Here is an 18,270-nt window from a genome sequence, read left to right on the forward strand (position 1 = left end):
CTCTCTCTTAAAAAGCCTTCCAAGGCAGACTTGTTGAACACATTCTTTCCCGCACCCTTCCAACCAAACAAGCTGCACTACACCGAACCCCCACACAGGTACCATTGTTCTATGGGCACATCTAATCAGTTTTAATTGCAGAGAAATTCTGCTTACAGGTACAGCACTAAAGCTGTTTATTGCCAAAGGTACAGAAAACAAGGCTCACTTTCAGCAGTGGAAGCACATACCTCCTTTAAACACAAAATCCAGCCAGCTAATACAAGGAGTTTGAGTCTCTCCGACTGCTGCAGCTCCTTCTCGGGACAGCTCTTCATCACACCAGCTCTGTAAGGACCTGAATAAAAGCTTAGCAAGTCCCACTGAACAAAGTCCCATTACTTTTAAGCACCAAAGAGCTCAGCTGCAGAGTCACATACCACTTAAATCCCAAAAGGCAGCATTTGTGTATTTATCCAGGCTGTGTGCAGTTACACAGCACAAACAGCACATGCTCTCAGCACATACTCCATGCAGTCTCCTCACACCAGACCGGGGCGGGAAAAACACAGTCAGACACTGCAAAGACTGGCTTGGGAACAAACAACTGATTTTATTAAAAAAAAAAAAATAAAAAAAAGAAAGAGACATGATTTGAGACATAGGTTCCCAAAGGCCTCTGTTTTCTGTGCAGATTTTAGTTTAATCCTTCAAACTTGGACTCATTCAATCAAACGTGATTCGAAAACTGCGCTCCTGCTCCTTGCGGCGGCTCTCACACACCTTTGTCACCTCTTCTACCTTTCTCTGCAACATGGCTGTGGGAGAAACAAGGGATTAATCTTATAGTCACCCTAAAACACAATCCTGCACACACTAGCCTGCAGAAAAACATTTTGACAGTCCCTCAGATTTGACAGTGCACAAAGGAGGAGGAAATCTCCACACCAAGCACTGCGAACCCTCCAAGGCAAAGAAGATCGTCCAAAAAGTATCCCGAAGCATTTGGGGACTGGCAGGCAGAATCGGAGGGTGCTGGGACATGCGACACTTTTTGGCACGTCAGCGTGTTAGACTTGCAGGGCACTGCACCAGAGAGCAGAGCAAACCTTCCCTGAACACAAACGGCAAAGCTGCTCTGCAGCCTGAGAAAAAGCAATTGTTGTTTAAAACAGTTTCCCCAATCACCTCCTGCTCAACCATCTTTTCTTGCAGGGTATCACACAGCTGTAACAAGCTTTTAACTGTAAACTCAGAAAGGACACTGCCACCACACAGAGGAGCTGAGAACACTTGCAGCCACAACACAGATCATCTCTTATTTGCAGGTCACAGGTCTGGAAATACAAAAGCCACTGATCGATCACCACTTCAGACCCAGCCGGCATTGCAAGATACAAAAAATCTTGGCACAAGCTGAAGCAATTTCTAATCTCATTCCAGCAAAGCTCATCAGATGCTACTCAACAGCGCTACAACATTATGTCAGCCTGTGGCTTGGAGACAGATATTCCAGGTGAGGTTTGATTTTGCACAGCCTGCCAAAACCAGAATGTTCCACTAACATAGTAAGCAACACATTCCTCTCTGTCGCTTTTCAAATATGCCAAAAAGACTGTGGCATAAAACAGCAGTCTGCCTCACCACCTCCCAGATCTCTCTCGCCCAACTCAGGTCTCAGCTGTACCTGCGAGAGAAGACTCTGAGCCTCTCGGGAAGAGGCAGGAGGTCACAACAAGGCTCTGTCCAAACACCTTTCACTTGTGCCAGCAGCACCACCCTGCGTCCATGCTCAGCAAAGCCGCTGACTTGTGGCAGTAGAGGTTAACGTTAATAAGAATAAAGTGCCATAGTTGCACAAAACTGTTCAACAGGTCAGGCAAGTTAATAATAGCCACTGTGTATGGGTTCACCTAGAAATGGTCACTGGCTGTGGGGAAACAGTCCTGGAGGTTTTCCACAGGAACCAAAACGGATAACATCACCTGCAGCACAGAGGTCTGAGCTCTGGGGTTTTGCTTATTTGTTCTCTGCTTTCTTGTTGTTTTTGATATACGAAAAGAATGTTAAGGACTGCGTCCTTCCCAGACCTATCAATTTACTAATGGCAAGAGCTAAGAGAAAATTGCATTGTGTTTCCACCACACTGCTTAAGGGCAAACAATAAACAAATTCTCCTTGCTTTCATGTTTTCCCTACTGAGTGCCATCTTCGGCTCTGCATTACATCTCAAGTTATTGCTACTGTGAAATTTCCATACTCCAAAGTTACCCCACCTGTGGATAAATGCATCCTGCTCTGTCTCACCTGGGTTTGGCTTTCCTGTTTAGAGGGAGATGACAACATTACACACACGCACCTCCTCACCCATTTTCCTGATCGAAAGGGAAACTCCACAATATTTCACAAGCTGAAATATTTAACCTCACTTGGATAGAATACAGCATAACGTTTTCACATCCTCTGCTTTGCACTGATGCATTCCAAGCAGTGCTCTTTTGTGAAGCATGAGCAGTTGTCAGGAATTCCTTCTCAGCAGAGGCCTTGAATGCACATCAGGAGAATTCAACCACAGAAGGGTCAGTGGAAATGAAGGTGAGAAGATTCCTCAGAGATCTTCAGGAATTCATTTATGTCCAGAAACACAGCCATACACGCTACATGCTTTCTGCTTACGTTCCCAAAAAGCTGCAACACGACTCTCACCTGAGTTCTGGTCAATCCACTGCAAGGAATCCATGTGCGCATTCAAGATTTTACAGATCTGCTGAAGCTGAGCAGAAAGAAATGGTGCAAGTCATTTGTTACAGCACACAAAAACTAAGGGCAATAAAAGACATCCTGCCTGTCCCCGCCTTTGGAACAGGATGCAACCAAATTTCTCAGAGGTGCAGCTCCACTAACGTGGCAGCCACTTTCCCAGGGAAGCCTGTGCAGCAACTCTGTTGTTTCACTTCTCTCTACTGTCAAGAAAACAGACTAGTGTAGAGTATATGCCTGTGGCTTAGGCTTATTCCAGTTCAGAGGTAGGAACCACCACTACACTGATCACCTGAGGGGCTTGAGGTGGCAGAAGTAAAAATGAACAGAAAAAAACCCCTGAGTCTGAAACACTGACAGGAAATTTTGCTACAAGATAGAAGCAACGGGGCAGTTGGCTGGATCAGTGTTCAGAAATGCCTCGGAAACATGGCAAAAATTAGATCACAAGCAAATAACCAGAGTTCATACCAGAATGAGACACTCTGAAAACTATTAACAGAACTGCAGAGTAAGGAGGTAAGTCAGGCTAACTTGTGCTGTGTTACAATGCAAATTTTACCAGAAGAGAAACAACCCCAGGATGAAACAAAATACCCTTCCAGGGATGAAACTACAAGCAGTGCTAGTATCCATAAGGGGAGAAATGAAGAGTGAGAACTGTTTAAGTATCTTTTGCTGCTTTATCAACATATTAAAAAAAAAAAAAAAAGCTTGGATATACCGGGTCACTCGTGTCTGCTGGGCCTCCTGATGTATTCAAGTGCTCAATTATGTCCTTCAGATCTTGTGCCATATGTTTCAACTGAGCATCTATGTTTTCAGCCAGTTTATAGCTGCAAAATTAATGGGAACCAAGGTCAGAATATTTGACGTGAACTTCAGAAGATCTGCTCCCAGTCACACCAACCCTGGGCAGTCAGAACCAGCTTCTGCACCTTTCCACTGATGGAGAGAGCACCACGGGAGACATTGTGTCACACACATGAAGTAACTGCTGACCTCTTCCTCTCTTGACAGACACACAGAGACAGACAAGCAACACTGTGGAGACTTTCTGGAAGGTTGTGTCAGAACTCAAGGAACCAGCTAGTCCAGATTCTTCAACATTAACATCTCTTGAACCTGACAAACACTTATTTTAATTACCTTGCTACAACTAAACACTTGAGGCTTACAAGGGTGCTTGAGCCACACACAGTGCATTCTGCTCTCTTCACTTCTATCACTAAAGAATCACTAATTTTCAGAGAATATGCAAAATTAGTAACCTTTTCCCACACAGCTCATTAAACCAGCATCCAAAGAGCTTTGCATGCTGATTCAAAGGCTTCCAGTCCCCATTACCCTGTTTCCAATGCATAAAATCTAAGCTGCCATGCATAAAACAGGATCCCATACATGACAAATGCCACCGATAGATCAATACTGTCACACGGCCCATTTCTACTTCTTGCTGATCGATCACCACCACATTCCTCTGCTCAGCACACGTCCCAAGCCCATTTTTCTCTTACGTCCTCTCCCGTTCTTCATCCGCATGCTGCAAGTAGATCGTCCCGCTCTGTTCCTTCACAGACTCCTCCAGGGGGGTCAACAAGTCTTCAAGCTCTTTCTGCTGTGACAGAATGAAGTCTAGTTCCTGATCCAGTCTGAAAAGAGAAACTGTCAGCTACCCCAATCACAGGTAATATACATTCTAGATCTGCCATACCACCAGTGGCACGAGAACATTTGGGTTCTTTTTTGCATCACTTCAAGGCTTCAGACTGTCGTACCTCTTCTGATCAAGCTTCACTTTCTCTACTTCTCTGTGTAATGATGTAATCTGGAAACAGAAGACACTCAGTTACACTACGAAAACTCAAATGTCAACTCATAAAACAGAGTAAGCCAACACCATACAAATGTCTACTAGAAGCAAAGAATAGCTACAGGAAGATTTACGGACCAAAAAATGAATCATGGAGGATTGGTTACAAAAGTGCCACCCTAAAATAACTTATCACCATGTAAACTCACAGAGGAGATTTCCAGCCTTCAATGCCTACAGACCAGAGCAGACATACAGAGAGACTTTCACAAGCATCCAGATAGAATTCACAACTATTTTTTTTTTAACCAGTAGAATGTCCCCCTGGATGTCGTGCTGCATCTGTACCAGCAAAGGCCTTTACGGATCTCAGCAAGCAAAACCAGGTTACACGGGATGTCACCTGACCTTCTCGCCATTCTCTATCAGCATCCGATCCCAGGCATTGACCTGCGTGGCTTGATGGAGAAAGTGTTTCTCTTGGTCTTCCAGTTCCAGACTCCACTTGTTTATCAGACTCTCCAGCTGGGCATAGGTCATCACTGGAGGCGCGCTGAGAGGAAGCGTCAGACAGCACAGAACAGAGGTCAGAACCCAAAACATAAACATGACAACACCCATCTCCGACACCAGCATCAACACTGCACCTCTTGCCCCAGTCGAGAAATAGTCCGCTCTAACAAAACACTCACCTGGCTGTTGTTGCGGTTATGGCAGCTGTAGAAGTCCCCACTGCAGTGGCACCGGTTGTACTTAACGGCTTCAGATTCAAAGCAAAGCCAGAAGCAGAAGTGGTGCCTGAAAGAAGAGATTCAAGTCAACCAACACAAGAAGACACATCTGCTATACAGCATAACAAGAACATCTCCAACATACACTTCCAAAGGGACCTATTTGAGCTCATAGAGCACTGCGCTTGGAGGGACCAAACGCAAATCCCATGTCTGTCAAGACGGGAATGAAGCACAACTTGACACAGAAGTACTGGCCTGTAAATGCCTGACTGGCAGCTCCAGGAAAATGAGGAATTGGCTGCCTCTGCTGTGGCCAGGATCTCACAAGTCATGAGTGACTGTGTGTTTGGGCAGATGGAAAACGAGGATCAGAGAGAGAAAGACCTGTGTTATTTCAGCATCTAGTCCTTACTCGTGGCAGCGCTGGTTGTGGCAGCAGCTGTTGTTCCAGGAACTTTTAATCCAAACCCAAGCGTTCCAAGACCGGCTGTCCCAGTGGAAGGGGCACCAACTGTCAACAGAAGACAACATTAGGAGTTTGCATAACCCATTAAATACAGTGACCCCTTGAAATGTTCCACCCTGCCTGCTCACCCATCTCCACCTGATCTTTATTTCTATTAGCCAGGACCACTCCACATACAACAGGAAAAAGGGCAGACTGAAGCTATAAAAGAGCCAGAACACTCTGCCATTCTTCCAGGAAACTTCTTCAACCCAGCTACCGTCACTTCACTTTAACCGTTTTGAACTCTCCAACATTTAACTGCTGCCCAACGCTAAAATAAGCAAAAGGTACTGGACACAGGCAGGCAGGAAACACAATCTCACCATGAGTCTATTTGTAAAGCAACACAACTGCATGTACTACAGGAAACACACTGCTCACATCTCACTTCCCTGAAAACAACCCACCTGTTATCATCTAAGAAAAAGTTTTCAGACATCCTGATAAACAGAGAATGCCCATTAGTTTAGAAGCATTCTGAAACACAAGATTAAGGTCAGCTTTGGAACTAGAGTAGCAATACTAGCGTTGTAGAGCTAGTAAAACACACAAGTTTTTAGGCTGGTATATAGGACATCTACTAATTGCCACTGATTAGTTGAAACTAATCAGTGTGGTTTTAACATAAAACCTGCTAAACTTTTTGGGAGCAGCTGCCTATATTTTCAGAGCTAGGTGTTAGGCAGCATGATGTATGGAATAGCTGTCTTAACTCTGGTAAACAGGGACGCTTACTGTAGCTAGTGGCTCCACAGTCAAAGGAAACTGAAGCTAAAACCGCCCCATGCGCTTGCCCACTCTGAATCTAAACTGCGCTTTGGTTTGAACAGAACCCGCCACGCCTCGCCATTGAAGAAAGTTTGCCAGAAACCACAAAGAGGGAACGTGGCCAGCACTGAGAAGACCCGGCCTTTTGAATTCTCCCATATTACCCCAGCACCTGCAGCTCCACCACTGACAGGTACCACCAACCATGCACTGCTCACTTATTCCCCCAACAGATAAAAACTCTACGGTGTGACTCACGTGAGAGGCCTGTGGTGGTAGATGATGTGGGTGCTGAAGAACTCGCTACAGATGCAAACAACGTAGGCCCCGTTGAACCAAGAATGGAGGTTGTGGTGGTAGCAACAGCTGTGGCAGCCGTCGTTGTTACTGCAACAGAAAAAGCATAGACTCTCTACAATCGTGCTGGGAACATAATACAAATCTGCCTATCTACACCAGTTCTTATTCTACCTCATATCTCTTTTCCAATGTACCCTTTAAACCTGTGGCTCCTTTCCACTACGCTCCAGCAACAAGTACGGAACAGAATTTGACACATGGGATGCAATAAAAACAACAACACAGGAGACTAAGTTCAGTGGCTCTATGAACCATCAGAGATTACCGATGCCATTGCAAATTCACAGTAACAAACACTTCTAGCCCATCGCCAGGCTCAGTTTAGAAAACTATTCCCAGAAAGACAGCAGATTCACTACGTCTTGAGTAATTACTCCCTAAAATCATTCCTACCTCCAAGCTTGGTTCCAAAGGACAGAGCGGGTCCCTGGCTGGTACTCGCGGTCAGCGTTGCCGCGGGTGCACTAGTGGCTGCTGTTGAAGTCAATGACCCAAAGTTTAGACCTGGAACAAGTACAGCAAGTAAAAAGAAAAGATGAACCTTTTACTACAGAGACACTGTATTGTCACTTATCACTGAAGAGCCTGCATAAGCACATCAGAAAAATCACTGATTGCAGCCACTCTCTCCATTCCCCCCCAGCAGAAGCAGAAGGCTGTGGAACCTCCACACCAGCCCAGCCGCCCTCCCTGTACACAGGCTGCCCACAACTCCGGCCACCCTTTCACAAGCCCCGACCCCCACCTGCGGACGGTCCCCCAAGGCTGAAGGGGGTTGTCGACTGGGTCACAGCTCCTGAGGTGGCTGCGGTGGTGGCAGTAGCTGCAGCTGCTGCTCCAAAGGTCAACCCTGAGGGTGCTGCTTGCAGAGCTGCAGTGCCGAGGGTGAAGCTGGTTGCTCCGGCCTGAGTTGTGGTACCGCTGGAAAACGTGAACCCTCCAGTTGTGCCTGATTGAGCGGTGGTGCTGCTGGTGCTGCCAGCAGATCCAAACGCAAAGCCAGAAGGGGCTGCTGCTTGACTTGAGGGCACGCTGGTTGGTGCAGAGCTACCAAACCCAAAGCCCCCTGTGATGCCGGTCGCTGGAGCTGTGGTGCTGCCTCCAAACGTCAGTTTTGGTGTATTTGTCCTACAGAAGAAAAGAAGCCAACCTGTTTGAGACATACATCCAGTCCAGTTCTATATCAGCTTTCTCACAGACCCTTTGCTGGCACCAGAAACCACCTTTCAATAAGGCGTGCACTTGACTGGGTTAACCTTTGAAAGTAGACAAAGACTGTATTGTGACTCCTGTCATCTCTAGTCCTCCTTTAAGTCTCCTTATACTGACTCCCCCTGAATTACCTCCAACCACCCAGGCACCAGAAGACACTGATGGCAGTGTAAGTGAAGCTGCTTATTCTGTCACCTCCTAAGCACCCTTTTCACTTCCATATACATCTCAATTACAGACTAAAGCAAGAAACAGGTTTTTCTTAGAGCCATTCTGAAGAGATTCAGCAATGACAAATAACGGTTCTCACTGAACACTTTCCCCACGTCCAGCAGGAGCTCGAAGGCACAAGAGCAACAGGCTCATCCCCTGACAGCCACACACAAAGCCCCTCCAGAGCAACGAGCGGACCGACACCACCCGCTCGTCCTCCCCCGCTCCGGGGCCGCTCGGCACCGCCAACACCCCCGCACGGCCCCGGCCTCTCACCCCAGCGGGAACGCGGTCGCGGCCGGAGCCGCCGAGGCCGGGGCCGGCGTCCCGAAGCTGAAGGCGGCAGCGGGCTGCGCGGCGGGGCCCGGCGTGCTGATGGAGAAGGGCCCGGCGGGCTGGCTGCTGGCGGGCGGCTGGGCCGCGCTGCCGAAGCTGAAGCTGCCCTGGGCGGCGGGCGTGGAGAACGAGAAGCTGGTCGCGGCCGTGCTGGCGGCCGTCTTCGGCGTGCCGAACGTGAAGCCGCCTCCCGCCGCGCCCGACCCGAAGTTGAACTGGCTCATGGCGGCGGCGGCGGCCACAGGGACCGGGACCGACCCGCCACCACAACCGCACCGATGGCGGCGCCGGCCCCGCTCCCGCAGCCGGACTGCGCCGCGCTCGCGCGAACTGATGACGCAATTAGCGCCCGCCCCCTCTCCCTCGCCTCGCCAACCACCGGCCGGATCTTCCTGCTCTCCACAGCTATTGGCTGGTCCCGCCGCCGCTCCAGGGCGACCCGCTCGGATTGGTCGGTGAGTCGGGGCGGGGCAGCGGCGCCCGTTGCCGTGGTGACGGGGACGCGGCCGCTGGCGGCCCCGGGCGGGCCCTGCGGCTCCGGGACGTTTGTTCGGCCAGAGCGGCTGCTCGAACCCGGTGCGTTTGCGGGGACGGGGCTGCCCCGCTGCCCGGACGGCGTGGGCAGGAGCCGCCCTGCAGCCTGGAAGCGGCGCCGTGGGGAGGGCAGGCTTCGCGGGGGCTGTGGTTCCCTTCACCCACAGCTTGGGCCAGGTCTGGCCTAAGCCTGATGGAGCGAGGCGGGCAGCCAGAGGACGGTGTGGAGATCCTGTCCTAAGCCAAGTGTAAAGTGCAAAGGAGAAGCAATAAGGAGGGCAGTTCTGCTAAATAACATGACCATTCGCTTCCCTCTACTCCAAGATACATTTTAATGTGCATTATAGAGTCATATTGATTCTTTTTGATCACATGTGTTTATTTCTTAAAAAGCCAAGGCAGACTTGTTGAACACATTCTTTCCCCACACCCTTCCAACCAAACAAGCTGCATTACACTAAACCCCCACACAGGTACCATTGTTCTATGGGCACATATATTCAGTTTTAAGTGCATAGAAATTCCGCTTACAGGTACAGCACTAAAGCTGTTTACTGCCAAAGGTACAGAAAACAAGGCTCACTTTCAGCAGTGGAAGCACATACCTCATTTAAACATAAAATCCAGCCAGCAATATGAGGAATTTGAGTCCATCGGCTGCAGCTCCTTCTGGGGACAGCTCTTCATCACACCAGCTCTGTAAGGACCTGAATAAAAGCTTAGCAAGTCCCACTGAACAAAGTCCCATTACTTTTAAGCACCAAAGAGCTCAGCTGCAGAGTCACATACACAAATGCTGCCTCTCGAGCTTTTAAGCAGCATCTATCCAGGCTGCGTGCAGTTACACAGCACAAATAGCACAAACTCTCAGCACAAACTTCATGCAGTCTCCTCACACCAGACCGGGGGGAAACACAGTCAGACACTGCAAAGACTAGCTTGGGAACAAACAACTGATTTTATTTAAAAAAAAAAACAGACACATGATTTGAGACATAGGTTCCCAAAAGCCTCTGTTTTCTGTGCAGATTTTAGTTTAATCCTTCAAACTTGGACTCATTCAATCAAACGTGATTCGAAAACTGCGCTCCTGCTCCTTGCGGCGGCTCTCACACACCTTTGTCACCTCTTCTACCTTTCGCTGCAATACAGCTGTGGGAGAAACAAGGGATTAATCTTATAGTCACCCTAAAACACAATCCTGCACACACTAGCCTGCAGAAAAACATTTTGACAGTCCCTCAGATTTGACAGTGCACAAAGGAGGAGGAAATCCCTACACCAAGCACTGCGAACCTTCCAAGGCAAAGAAAATCATACGAAAAGTATCCCAAGGCATTTGGGGACTGGCAGGCAGAATCAGAGGGTGCTGGGACATGCGACACTTTTGCCACGCCAGCGTGTTGGACTTGCAGGGCACTGCATCAGAGAGCAGAGCAAACTTTCCCTGAACATAAACAGCAAAACTGCTCTGCACAAGCTGAAGCAATTTCTAATCTCATTCCAGCAAAGCTCACAGACACTATTCAACAGCGCTACAACATTACGTCAGCCTGTGGCTTGGAGACAGATATTCCAGGTGAGGTTTGATTTTGCACAGCCTGCCAAAACCAGAATGTTCCACTAACATAGTAAGCAACACACTCCTCTCTGTCGCTTTTCAAATATGCCAAAAAGACTGTGGCATAAAACAGCAGTCTGCCTCACCACCTCCCAGATCTCTCTCGCCCAACTCAGGTCTCAGCTGTACCTGCGAGAGAAGACTCTGAGCCTCTCGGGAAGAGGCAGGAGGTCACAACAAGGCTCTGTCCAAACACCTTTCACTTGTGCCAGCAGCACCACCCTGCGTCCATGCTCAGCAAAGCCGCTGACTTGTGGCAGTAGAGGTTAACGTTAATAAGAATAAAGTGCCATAGTTGCACAAAACTGTTCAACAGGTCAGGCAAGTTAATAATAGCCACTGTGTATGGGTTCACCTAGAAATGGTCACTGGCTGTGGGGAAACAGTCCTGGAGGTTTTCCACAGGAACCAAAACGGATCACCTGCAGCACAGAGGTCTGAGCTCTGGGGTTTTGCTTATTTGTTCTCTGCTTTCTTGTTGTTTTTGATATACGAAAAGAATGTTAAGGACTGCGTCCTTCCCAGACCTATCAATTTACTAATGGCAAGAGCTAAGAGAAAATTGCATTGTGTTTCCACCACACTGCTTAAGGGCAAACAATAAACAAATTCTCCTTGCTTTCATGTTTTCCCTACTGAGTGCCATCTTCGGCTCTGCATTACATCTCAAGTTATTGCTACTGTGAAATTTCCATACTCCAAAGTTACCCCACCTGCGGATAAATGCATCCTGCTCTGTCTCACCTGGGTTTGGCTTTCCTGTTTAGAGGGAGATGACAACATTACACACACGCACCTCCTCACCCATTTTCCTGATCGAAAGGGAAACTCCACAATATTTCACAAGCTGAAATATTTAACCTCACTTGGATAGAATACAGCATAACGTTTTCACATCCTCTGCTTTGCACTGATGCATTCCAAGCAGTGCTCTTTTGTGAAGCATGAGCAGTTGTCAGGAATTCCTTCTCAGCAGAGGCCTTGAATGCACATCAGGAGAATTCAACCACAGAAGGGTCAGTGGAAATGAAGGTGAGAAGATTCCTCAGAGATCTTCAGGAATTCATTTATGTCCAGAAACACAGCCATACACGCTACATGCTTTCTGCTTACGTTCCCAAAAAGCTGCAACACGACTCTCACCTGAGTTCTGGTCAATCCACTGCAAGGAATCCATGTGCGCATTCAAGATTTTACAGATCTGCTGAAGCTGAGCAGAAAGAAATGGTGCAAGTCATTTGTTACAGCACACAAAAACTAAGGGCAGCAAGAGACAGTCTACAACAAAATACCCTTCCAAGAATGAAACTACAAGCAGTGGTAGCATCCAAGAGTGGATACATGAAGAGTTTCAACTGTTTAAATATCTTTTGTCGCCTTGTGCACACATAAGAAAAATAAAGCTTGAGTTTACCGGATCACTCGTGTCTGCTGGACCTCTTGATGTATTCAAGTGCTCAGTGATATCCTTCAGATCTTGTGCCATACGCTTCAACTGAGCATCTATGTTTTCAGCCAGTTTATAGCTGCAAAATTAATGGGAACCAAGGTCAGAATATTTGACGTAAACTTCAGAAGATCTGCTCCCAGTCACACCAACCCTGGGCAGTCAGAACCAGCTTCTGCACCTTTCCACTGATGGAGACAGCACCACGGGAGACATTGTGTCACACACATGAAGTAACTGCTGACCTCTTCCTCTCTTGACAGACACACAGAGACAGACAAGTAACACTGTTGAGACTTTCTGGAAGGTTGTGTCAGAACTCAAGGAACCAGCTAGTCCAGATTCTTCAACATTTGTATCTCTCAAACCTAACACTTATTTTAATTACCTTGCTACAACTAAACACTTAAGGCTTACAAGGGTGCTTGAGCCACACACAGTGCATTCTGCTCTCTTCACTTCTATCACTAAAGAATCACTAATTTTCAGAGAATATATGTCCAAATCAGTAACCTTTTCCCACACAGCTCATTAGACCAGCATCCAAAGGCTTCCAGTCCCCATTACCCTGTTTCCAATGCATAAAATCTAAGCTGCCATGCATAAAACAGGATCCCATACATGACAAATGCCACCGATAGATCAATACTGTCACACGGCCCATTTCTACTTCTTGCTGATCGATCACCACCACATTCCTCTGCTCAGCACACGTCCCAAGCCCATTTTTCTCTTACGTCCTCTCCCGTTCTTCATCCGCATGCTGCAAGTAGATCGTCCCGCTCTGTTCCTTCACAGACTCCTCCAGGGGGGTCAACAAGTCTTCAAGCTCTTTCTGCTGTGACAGAATGAAGTCTAGTTCCTGATCCAGTCTGAAAAGAGAAACTGTCAGCTACCCCAATCACAGGTAATATACATTCTAGATCTGCCATACCACCAGTGGCACGAGAACATTTGGGTTCTTTTTTGCATCACTTCAAGGCTTCAGACTGTCGTACCTCTTCTGATCAAGCTTCACTTTCTCTACTTCTCTGTGTAATGATGTAATCTGGAAACAGAAGACACTCAGTTACACTACGAAAACTCAAATGTCAACTCAAAAAAGAAGGGTGATGGAACTGAGAAAGACAGCACTGTACAAATGTCTACTAGAAGCAAGCAGCCATTACAGGAAGATACACAGACCAAATATTGAATCATGGAGGATATGCTATCAAAGTTCCACTCCAATATAACTTTTTATCACCAGGTAAACTCAGAAGAGATTTCCAGCCTTCAATGCCTACAGACCAGAGCAGACATACAAAGAGACTTTCACAAGCATCCAGATAGAATTCACAACTATTTTTTTTTTAACCAGTAGAATGTCCCCCTGGATGTCGTGCTGCATCTGTACCAGCAAAGGCCTTTACGGATCTCAGCAAGCAAAACCAGGTTACACGGGATGTCACCTGACCTTCTCGCCATTCTCTATCAGCATCCGATCCCAGGCATTGACCTGCGTGGCTTGATGGAGAAAGTGTTTCTCTTGGTCTTCCAGTTCCAGACTCCACTTGTTTATCAGACTCTCCAGCTGGGCATAGGTCATCACTGGAGGCGCGCTGAGAGGAAGCGTCAGACAGCACAGAACAGAGGTCAGAACCCAAAACATAAACATGACAACACCCATCTCCCCTTCCGACACCAGACACCAGCATCAACACTGCGCCTCTTGCCCCAGTCGAGAAATAGTCCGCTCTAACAAAACACTCACCTGGCTGTTGTTGCGGTTATGGCAGCTGTAGAAGTCCCCACTGCAGTGGCACCGGTTGTACTTAACGGCTTCAGATTCAAAGCAAAGCCAGAAGCAGAAGTGGTGCCTGAAAGAAGAGATTCAAGTCAACCAACACAAGAAGACACATCTGCTATACAGCATAACAAGAACATCTCCAACATACACTTCCAAAGGGACCTATTTGAGCTCATAGAGCACTGCGCTTGGAGGGACTAAAAGCAAATCCCATGTCTGTCAAGAGGGGAATGAAGCACAACTTGACACAGAAGTACTGGCCTGTAAATGCCTGACTGGCAGCTCCAGGAAAATGAGGAATTGGCTGCCTCTGCTGTGGCCAGGATCTCACAAGTCATGAGTGACTGTGTGTTTGGGCAGATGGAAAACGAGGATCAGAGAGAAAGACCCGTGTTATTTCAGCATCTAGTCCTTACTCGCGGTAGCGCTGGTTGTGGCAGCAGCTGTTGTTCCAGGAACTTTTAATCCAAACCCAAGCGTTCCAAGACTGGCTGTCCCAGTGGAAGGGGCACCAACTGTCAACAGAAGACAACATTAGGAGTTTGCATAACCCATTAAATACAGTGACCCCTTGAAATGTTCCACCCTGCCTGCTCACCCATCTCCACCTGATCTTTATTTCTATTAGCCAGGACCACTCCACATACAACAGGAAAAAGGGCAGACTGAAGCTATAAAAGAGCCAGAACACTCTGCCATTCTTCCAGGAAACTTCTTCAACCCAGCTACCGTCACTTCACTTTAACCGTTTTGAACTCTCCAACATTTAACTGCTGCCCAACGCTAAAATAAGCAAAAGGTACTGGACACAGGCAGGCAGGAAACACAATCTCACCATGAGTCTATTTGTAAAGCAACACAACTGCATGTACTACAGGAAACACACTGCTCACATCTCACTTCCCTGAAAACAACCCACCTGTTATCATCTAAGAAAAAGTTTTCAGACATCCTGATAAACAGAGAATGCCCATTAGTTTAGAAGCATTCTGAAACACAAGATTAAGGTCAGCTTTGGAACTAGAGTAGCAATACTAGCGTTGTAGAGCTAGTAAAACACACAAGTTTTTAGGCTGGTATATAGGACATCTACTAATTGCCACTGATTAGTTGAAACTAATCAGTGTGGTTTTAACATAAAACCTGCTAAACTTTTTGGGAGCAGCTGCCTATATTTTCAGAGCTAGGTGTTAGGCAGCATGATGTATGGAATAGCTGTCTTAACTCTGGTAAACAGGGACGCTTACTGTAGCTAGTGGCTCCACAGTCAAAGGAAACTGAAGCTAAAACCGCCCCATGCGCTTGCCCACTCTGAATCTAAACTGCGCTTTGGTTTGAACAGAACCCGCCACGCCTCGCCATTGAAGAAAGTTTGCCAGAAACCACAAAGAGGGAACGTGGCCAGCACTGAGAAGACCCGGCCTTTTGAATTCTCCCATATTACCCCAGCACCTGCAGCTCCACCACTGACAGGTACCACCAACCATGCACTGCTCACTTATTCCCCCAACAGATAAAAACTCTACGGTGTGACTCACGTGAGAGGCCTGTGGTGGTAGATGATGTGGGTGCTGAAGAACTCGCTACAGATGCAAACAACGTAGGCCCCGTTGAACCAAGAATGGAGGTTGTGGTGGTAGCAACAGCTGTGGCAGCCGTCGTTGTTACTGCAACAGAAAAAGCATAGACTCTCTACAATCGTGCTGGGAACATAATACAAATCTGCCTATCTACACCAGTTCTTATTCTACCTCATATCTCTTTTCCAATGTACCCTTTAAACCTGTGGCTCCTTTCCACTACGCTCCAGCAACAAGTACGGAACAGAATTTGACACATGGGATGCAATAAAAACAACAACACAGGAGACTAAGTTCAGTGGCTCTATGAACCATCAGAGATTACCGATGCCATTGCAAATTCACAGTAACAAACACTTCTAGCCCATCGCCAGGCTCAGTTTAGAAAACTATTCCCAGAAAGACAGCAGATTCACTACGTCTTGAGTAATTACTCCCTAAAATCATTCCTACCTCCAAGCTTGGTTCCAAAGGACAGAGCGGGTCCCTGGCTGGTACTCGCGGTCAGCGTTGCCGCGGGTGCACTAGTGGCTGCTGTTGAAGTCAATGACCCAAAGTTTAGACCTGGAACAAGTACAGCAAGTAAAAAGAAAAGATGAACCTTTTACTACAGAGACACTGTATTGTCACTTATCACTGAAGAGCCTGCATAAGCACATCAGAAAAATCACTGATTGCAGCCACTCTCTCCATTCCCCCCCAGCAGAAGCAGAAGGCTGTGGAACCTCCACACCAGCCCAGCCGCCCTCCCTGTACACAGGCTGCCCACAACTCCGGCCACCCTTTCACAAGCCCTGACCCCCACCTGCGGACGGTCCCCCAAGGCTGAAGGGGGTTGTCGACTGGGTCACAGCTCCTGAGGTGGCTGCGGTGGTGGCAGCAGCTGCAGCTGCTGCTCCAAAGGTCAACCCTGAGGGTGCTGCTTGCGGAGCTGCAGTGCCGAGGGTGAAGCTGGTTGCTCCGGCCTGAGTTGTGGTACCGCTGGAAAACGTGAACCCTCCAGTTGTGCCTGATTGAGCGGTGGTGCTGCTGGTGCTGCCAGCAGATCCAAACGCAAAGCCAGAAGGGGCTGCTGCTTGACTTGAGGGCACGCTGGTTGGTGCAGAGCTACCAAACCCAAAGCCCCCTGTGATGCCGGTCGCTGGAGCTGTGGTGCTGCCTCCAAACGTCAGTTTTGGTGTATTTGTCCTACAGAAGAAAAGAAGCCAACCTGTTTGAGACATACATCCAGTCCAGTTCTGCATCAGCTTTCTCACAGACCCTTTGCTGGCACCAGAAACCACCTTTCAGTAAGGTGTGCACTTGACTGGGTTAACCTTTGAATTTAGACAAAGACTGTATTGTGACTCCTGTCATCTCTAGTCCTCCTTTAAGTCTCCTTATACTGACTCCCCCTTAATTACCTCCAACCACCCAGGCACCAGAAGACATTGATGGCAGTGTAAGTGAAGCTGCTTATTCTGTCAGCTCCTAAGCACCCTTTTCACTTCCCCTACGTAAGACTATTGTTGTCAACTGACTTTTACTGCTAGTCCCTATTTGAGCTCCCTTCTCACTGCTCCGCTCTGACAAGCTTCGACAACAGCAGTTATGAAGAATCACTCCAAAGCTTTCAGGCTGGCCTAAGGACAGAACGATCCCACTTGGCTGAAGGAACATTCTGAGCACTCTAGACTTACATCAGAAAGGACACTTTATGCTTAGATGCAAAGTTCTATCATTTCTTCATGCAAGCATCAATAACCCAGGTGAACCTGCCTTAGCAGATGCATTAGACTAGATGATCTCCACAGGTCCCTTCCAAACTCAACCATTCTGTGGTGTGTTAATTACAGACTGAAGCATGAAACAGCTTTTTCTTAGAGCCATTCTGAAGAGATTCAGCAATGACAAATAATGGTTCTCACTGAACACTTTCCCCACGTCCAGCAGGAGCTCGAAGGCACAAGAGCAACAGGCTCATCCCCTGACAGCCACACGCAAAGCCCCTCCAGAGCAACGAGCGGACCGACACCACCCGCTCGTCCTCCCCCGCTCCGGGGCCGCTCGGCACCGCCAACACCCCCGCACGGCCCCGGCCTCTCACCCCAGCGGGAACGCGGTCGCGGCCGGAGCCGCCGAGGCCGGGGCCGGCGTCCCGAAGCTGAAGGCGGCAGCGGGCTGCGCGGCGGGGCCCGGCGTGCTGATGGAGAAGGGCCCGGCGGGCTGGCTGCTGGCGGGCGGCTGGGCCGCGCTGCCGAAGCTGAAGCTGCCCTGGGCGGCGGGCGTGGAGAACGAGAAGCTGGTCGCGGCCGTGCTGGCGGCCGTCTTCGGCGTGCCAAACGTGAAGCCGCCTCCCGCCGCGCCCGACCCGAAGTTGAACTGGCTCATGGCGGCGGCGGCGGCCACAGGGACCGGGACCGACCCGCCACCACAACCGCACCGATGGCGGCGCCGGCCCCGCTCCTGCAGCCGGACTGCGCCGCGCTCGCGCGAACTGATGACGCAATTAGCGCCCGCCCCCTCTCCCTCGCCTCGCCAACCACCGGCCGGATCTTCCTGCTCTCCACAGCTATTGGCTGGTCCCGCCGCCGCTCCAGGCCGACCCGCTCGGATTGGTCGGTGAGTCGGGGCGGG

The 18,270-nt window shown here is 48.7% G+C and overlaps 2 protein-coding genes across 2 annotated transcripts; both read right to left on the reverse strand.

Annotated features, from left to right (window-relative positions):
* Nucleotides 1–577: 577 nt before the first annotated feature.
* LOC135993426 (nuclear pore glycoprotein p62-like) lies at nt 578–8,995 on the reverse strand. The gene is made up of 12 exons (XM_065643298.1): nt 8,624–8,995; nt 7,668–8,050; nt 7,316–7,426; nt 6,821–6,949; nt 5,699–5,797; nt 5,245–5,350; nt 4,961–5,105; nt 4,518–4,567; nt 4,257–4,391; nt 3,464–3,575; nt 2,686–2,752; nt 578–797 (listed from the first exon to the last, which is right to left on the reverse strand). The coding sequence occupies exons 1-12, from the start codon at nt 8,905–8,907 to the stop codon at nt 706–708; spliced, it is 1,713 nt and encodes a 570-aa protein (XP_065499370.1). The 5' UTR covers nt 8,908–8,995; the 3' UTR covers nt 578–705.
* A 1,161-nt stretch (nt 8,996–10,156) lies between these two features.
* On the reverse strand, nt 10,157–18,113 carry LOC135993380 (nuclear pore glycoprotein p62-like). The gene is made up of 12 exons (XM_065643203.1): nt 17,741–18,113; nt 16,460–16,842; nt 16,108–16,218; nt 15,613–15,741; nt 14,491–14,589; nt 14,039–14,144; nt 13,742–13,886; nt 13,284–13,333; nt 13,023–13,157; nt 12,253–12,364; nt 11,982–12,048; nt 10,157–10,369 (listed from the first exon to the last, which is right to left on the reverse strand). The coding sequence occupies exons 1-12, from the start codon at nt 18,022–18,024 to the stop codon at nt 10,278–10,280; spliced, it is 1,713 nt and encodes a 570-aa protein (XP_065499275.1). The 5' UTR covers nt 18,025–18,113; the 3' UTR covers nt 10,157–10,277.
* Between the last annotated feature and the right edge of the window lie 157 nt (nt 18,114–18,270).

Source organism: Caloenas nicobarica, chromosome 12, assembly GCF_036013445.1.
Source record: "Caloenas nicobarica isolate bCalNic1 chromosome 12, bCalNic1.hap1, whole genome shotgun sequence".
Taxonomy (NCBI): domain Eukaryota; kingdom Metazoa; phylum Chordata; class Aves; order Columbiformes; family Columbidae; genus Caloenas; species Caloenas nicobarica.

Bases quoted from the DNA above. Each gene is read 5' to 3' on its own strand.
- LOC135993426 (XM_065643298.1), bottom strand. From the start codon at position 8,907: ATGAGCCAGTTCAACTTCGGGTCGGGCGCGGCGGGAGGCGGCTTCACG. The intron at 5,351-5,698 runs GTAAGGACTAGA...CTCTTCTTTCAG, and splicing joins CACAACCAGCGCTGCCACGA to GCACCACTTCTGCTTCTGGC. The intron at 3,576-4,256 runs GTAAGAGAAAAA...TTAATTTTGCAG, and splicing joins GATGAAGAACGGGAGAGGAC to CTATAAACTGGCTGAAAACA.
- LOC135993380 (XM_065643203.1), bottom strand. From the start codon at position 18,024: ATGAGCCAGTTCAACTTCGGGTCGGGCGCGGCGGGAGGCGGCTTCACG. The intron at 13,158-13,283 runs GTACGACAGTCT...TTCTCTTTTCAG, and splicing joins GTGAAGCTTGATCAGAAGAG to ACTGGATCAGGAACTAGACT. The intron at 10,370-11,981 runs GTGAGAGTCGTG...TTTCTCCCACAG, and splicing joins GTGGATTGACCAGAACTCAG to CTGTATTGCAGCGAAAGGTA.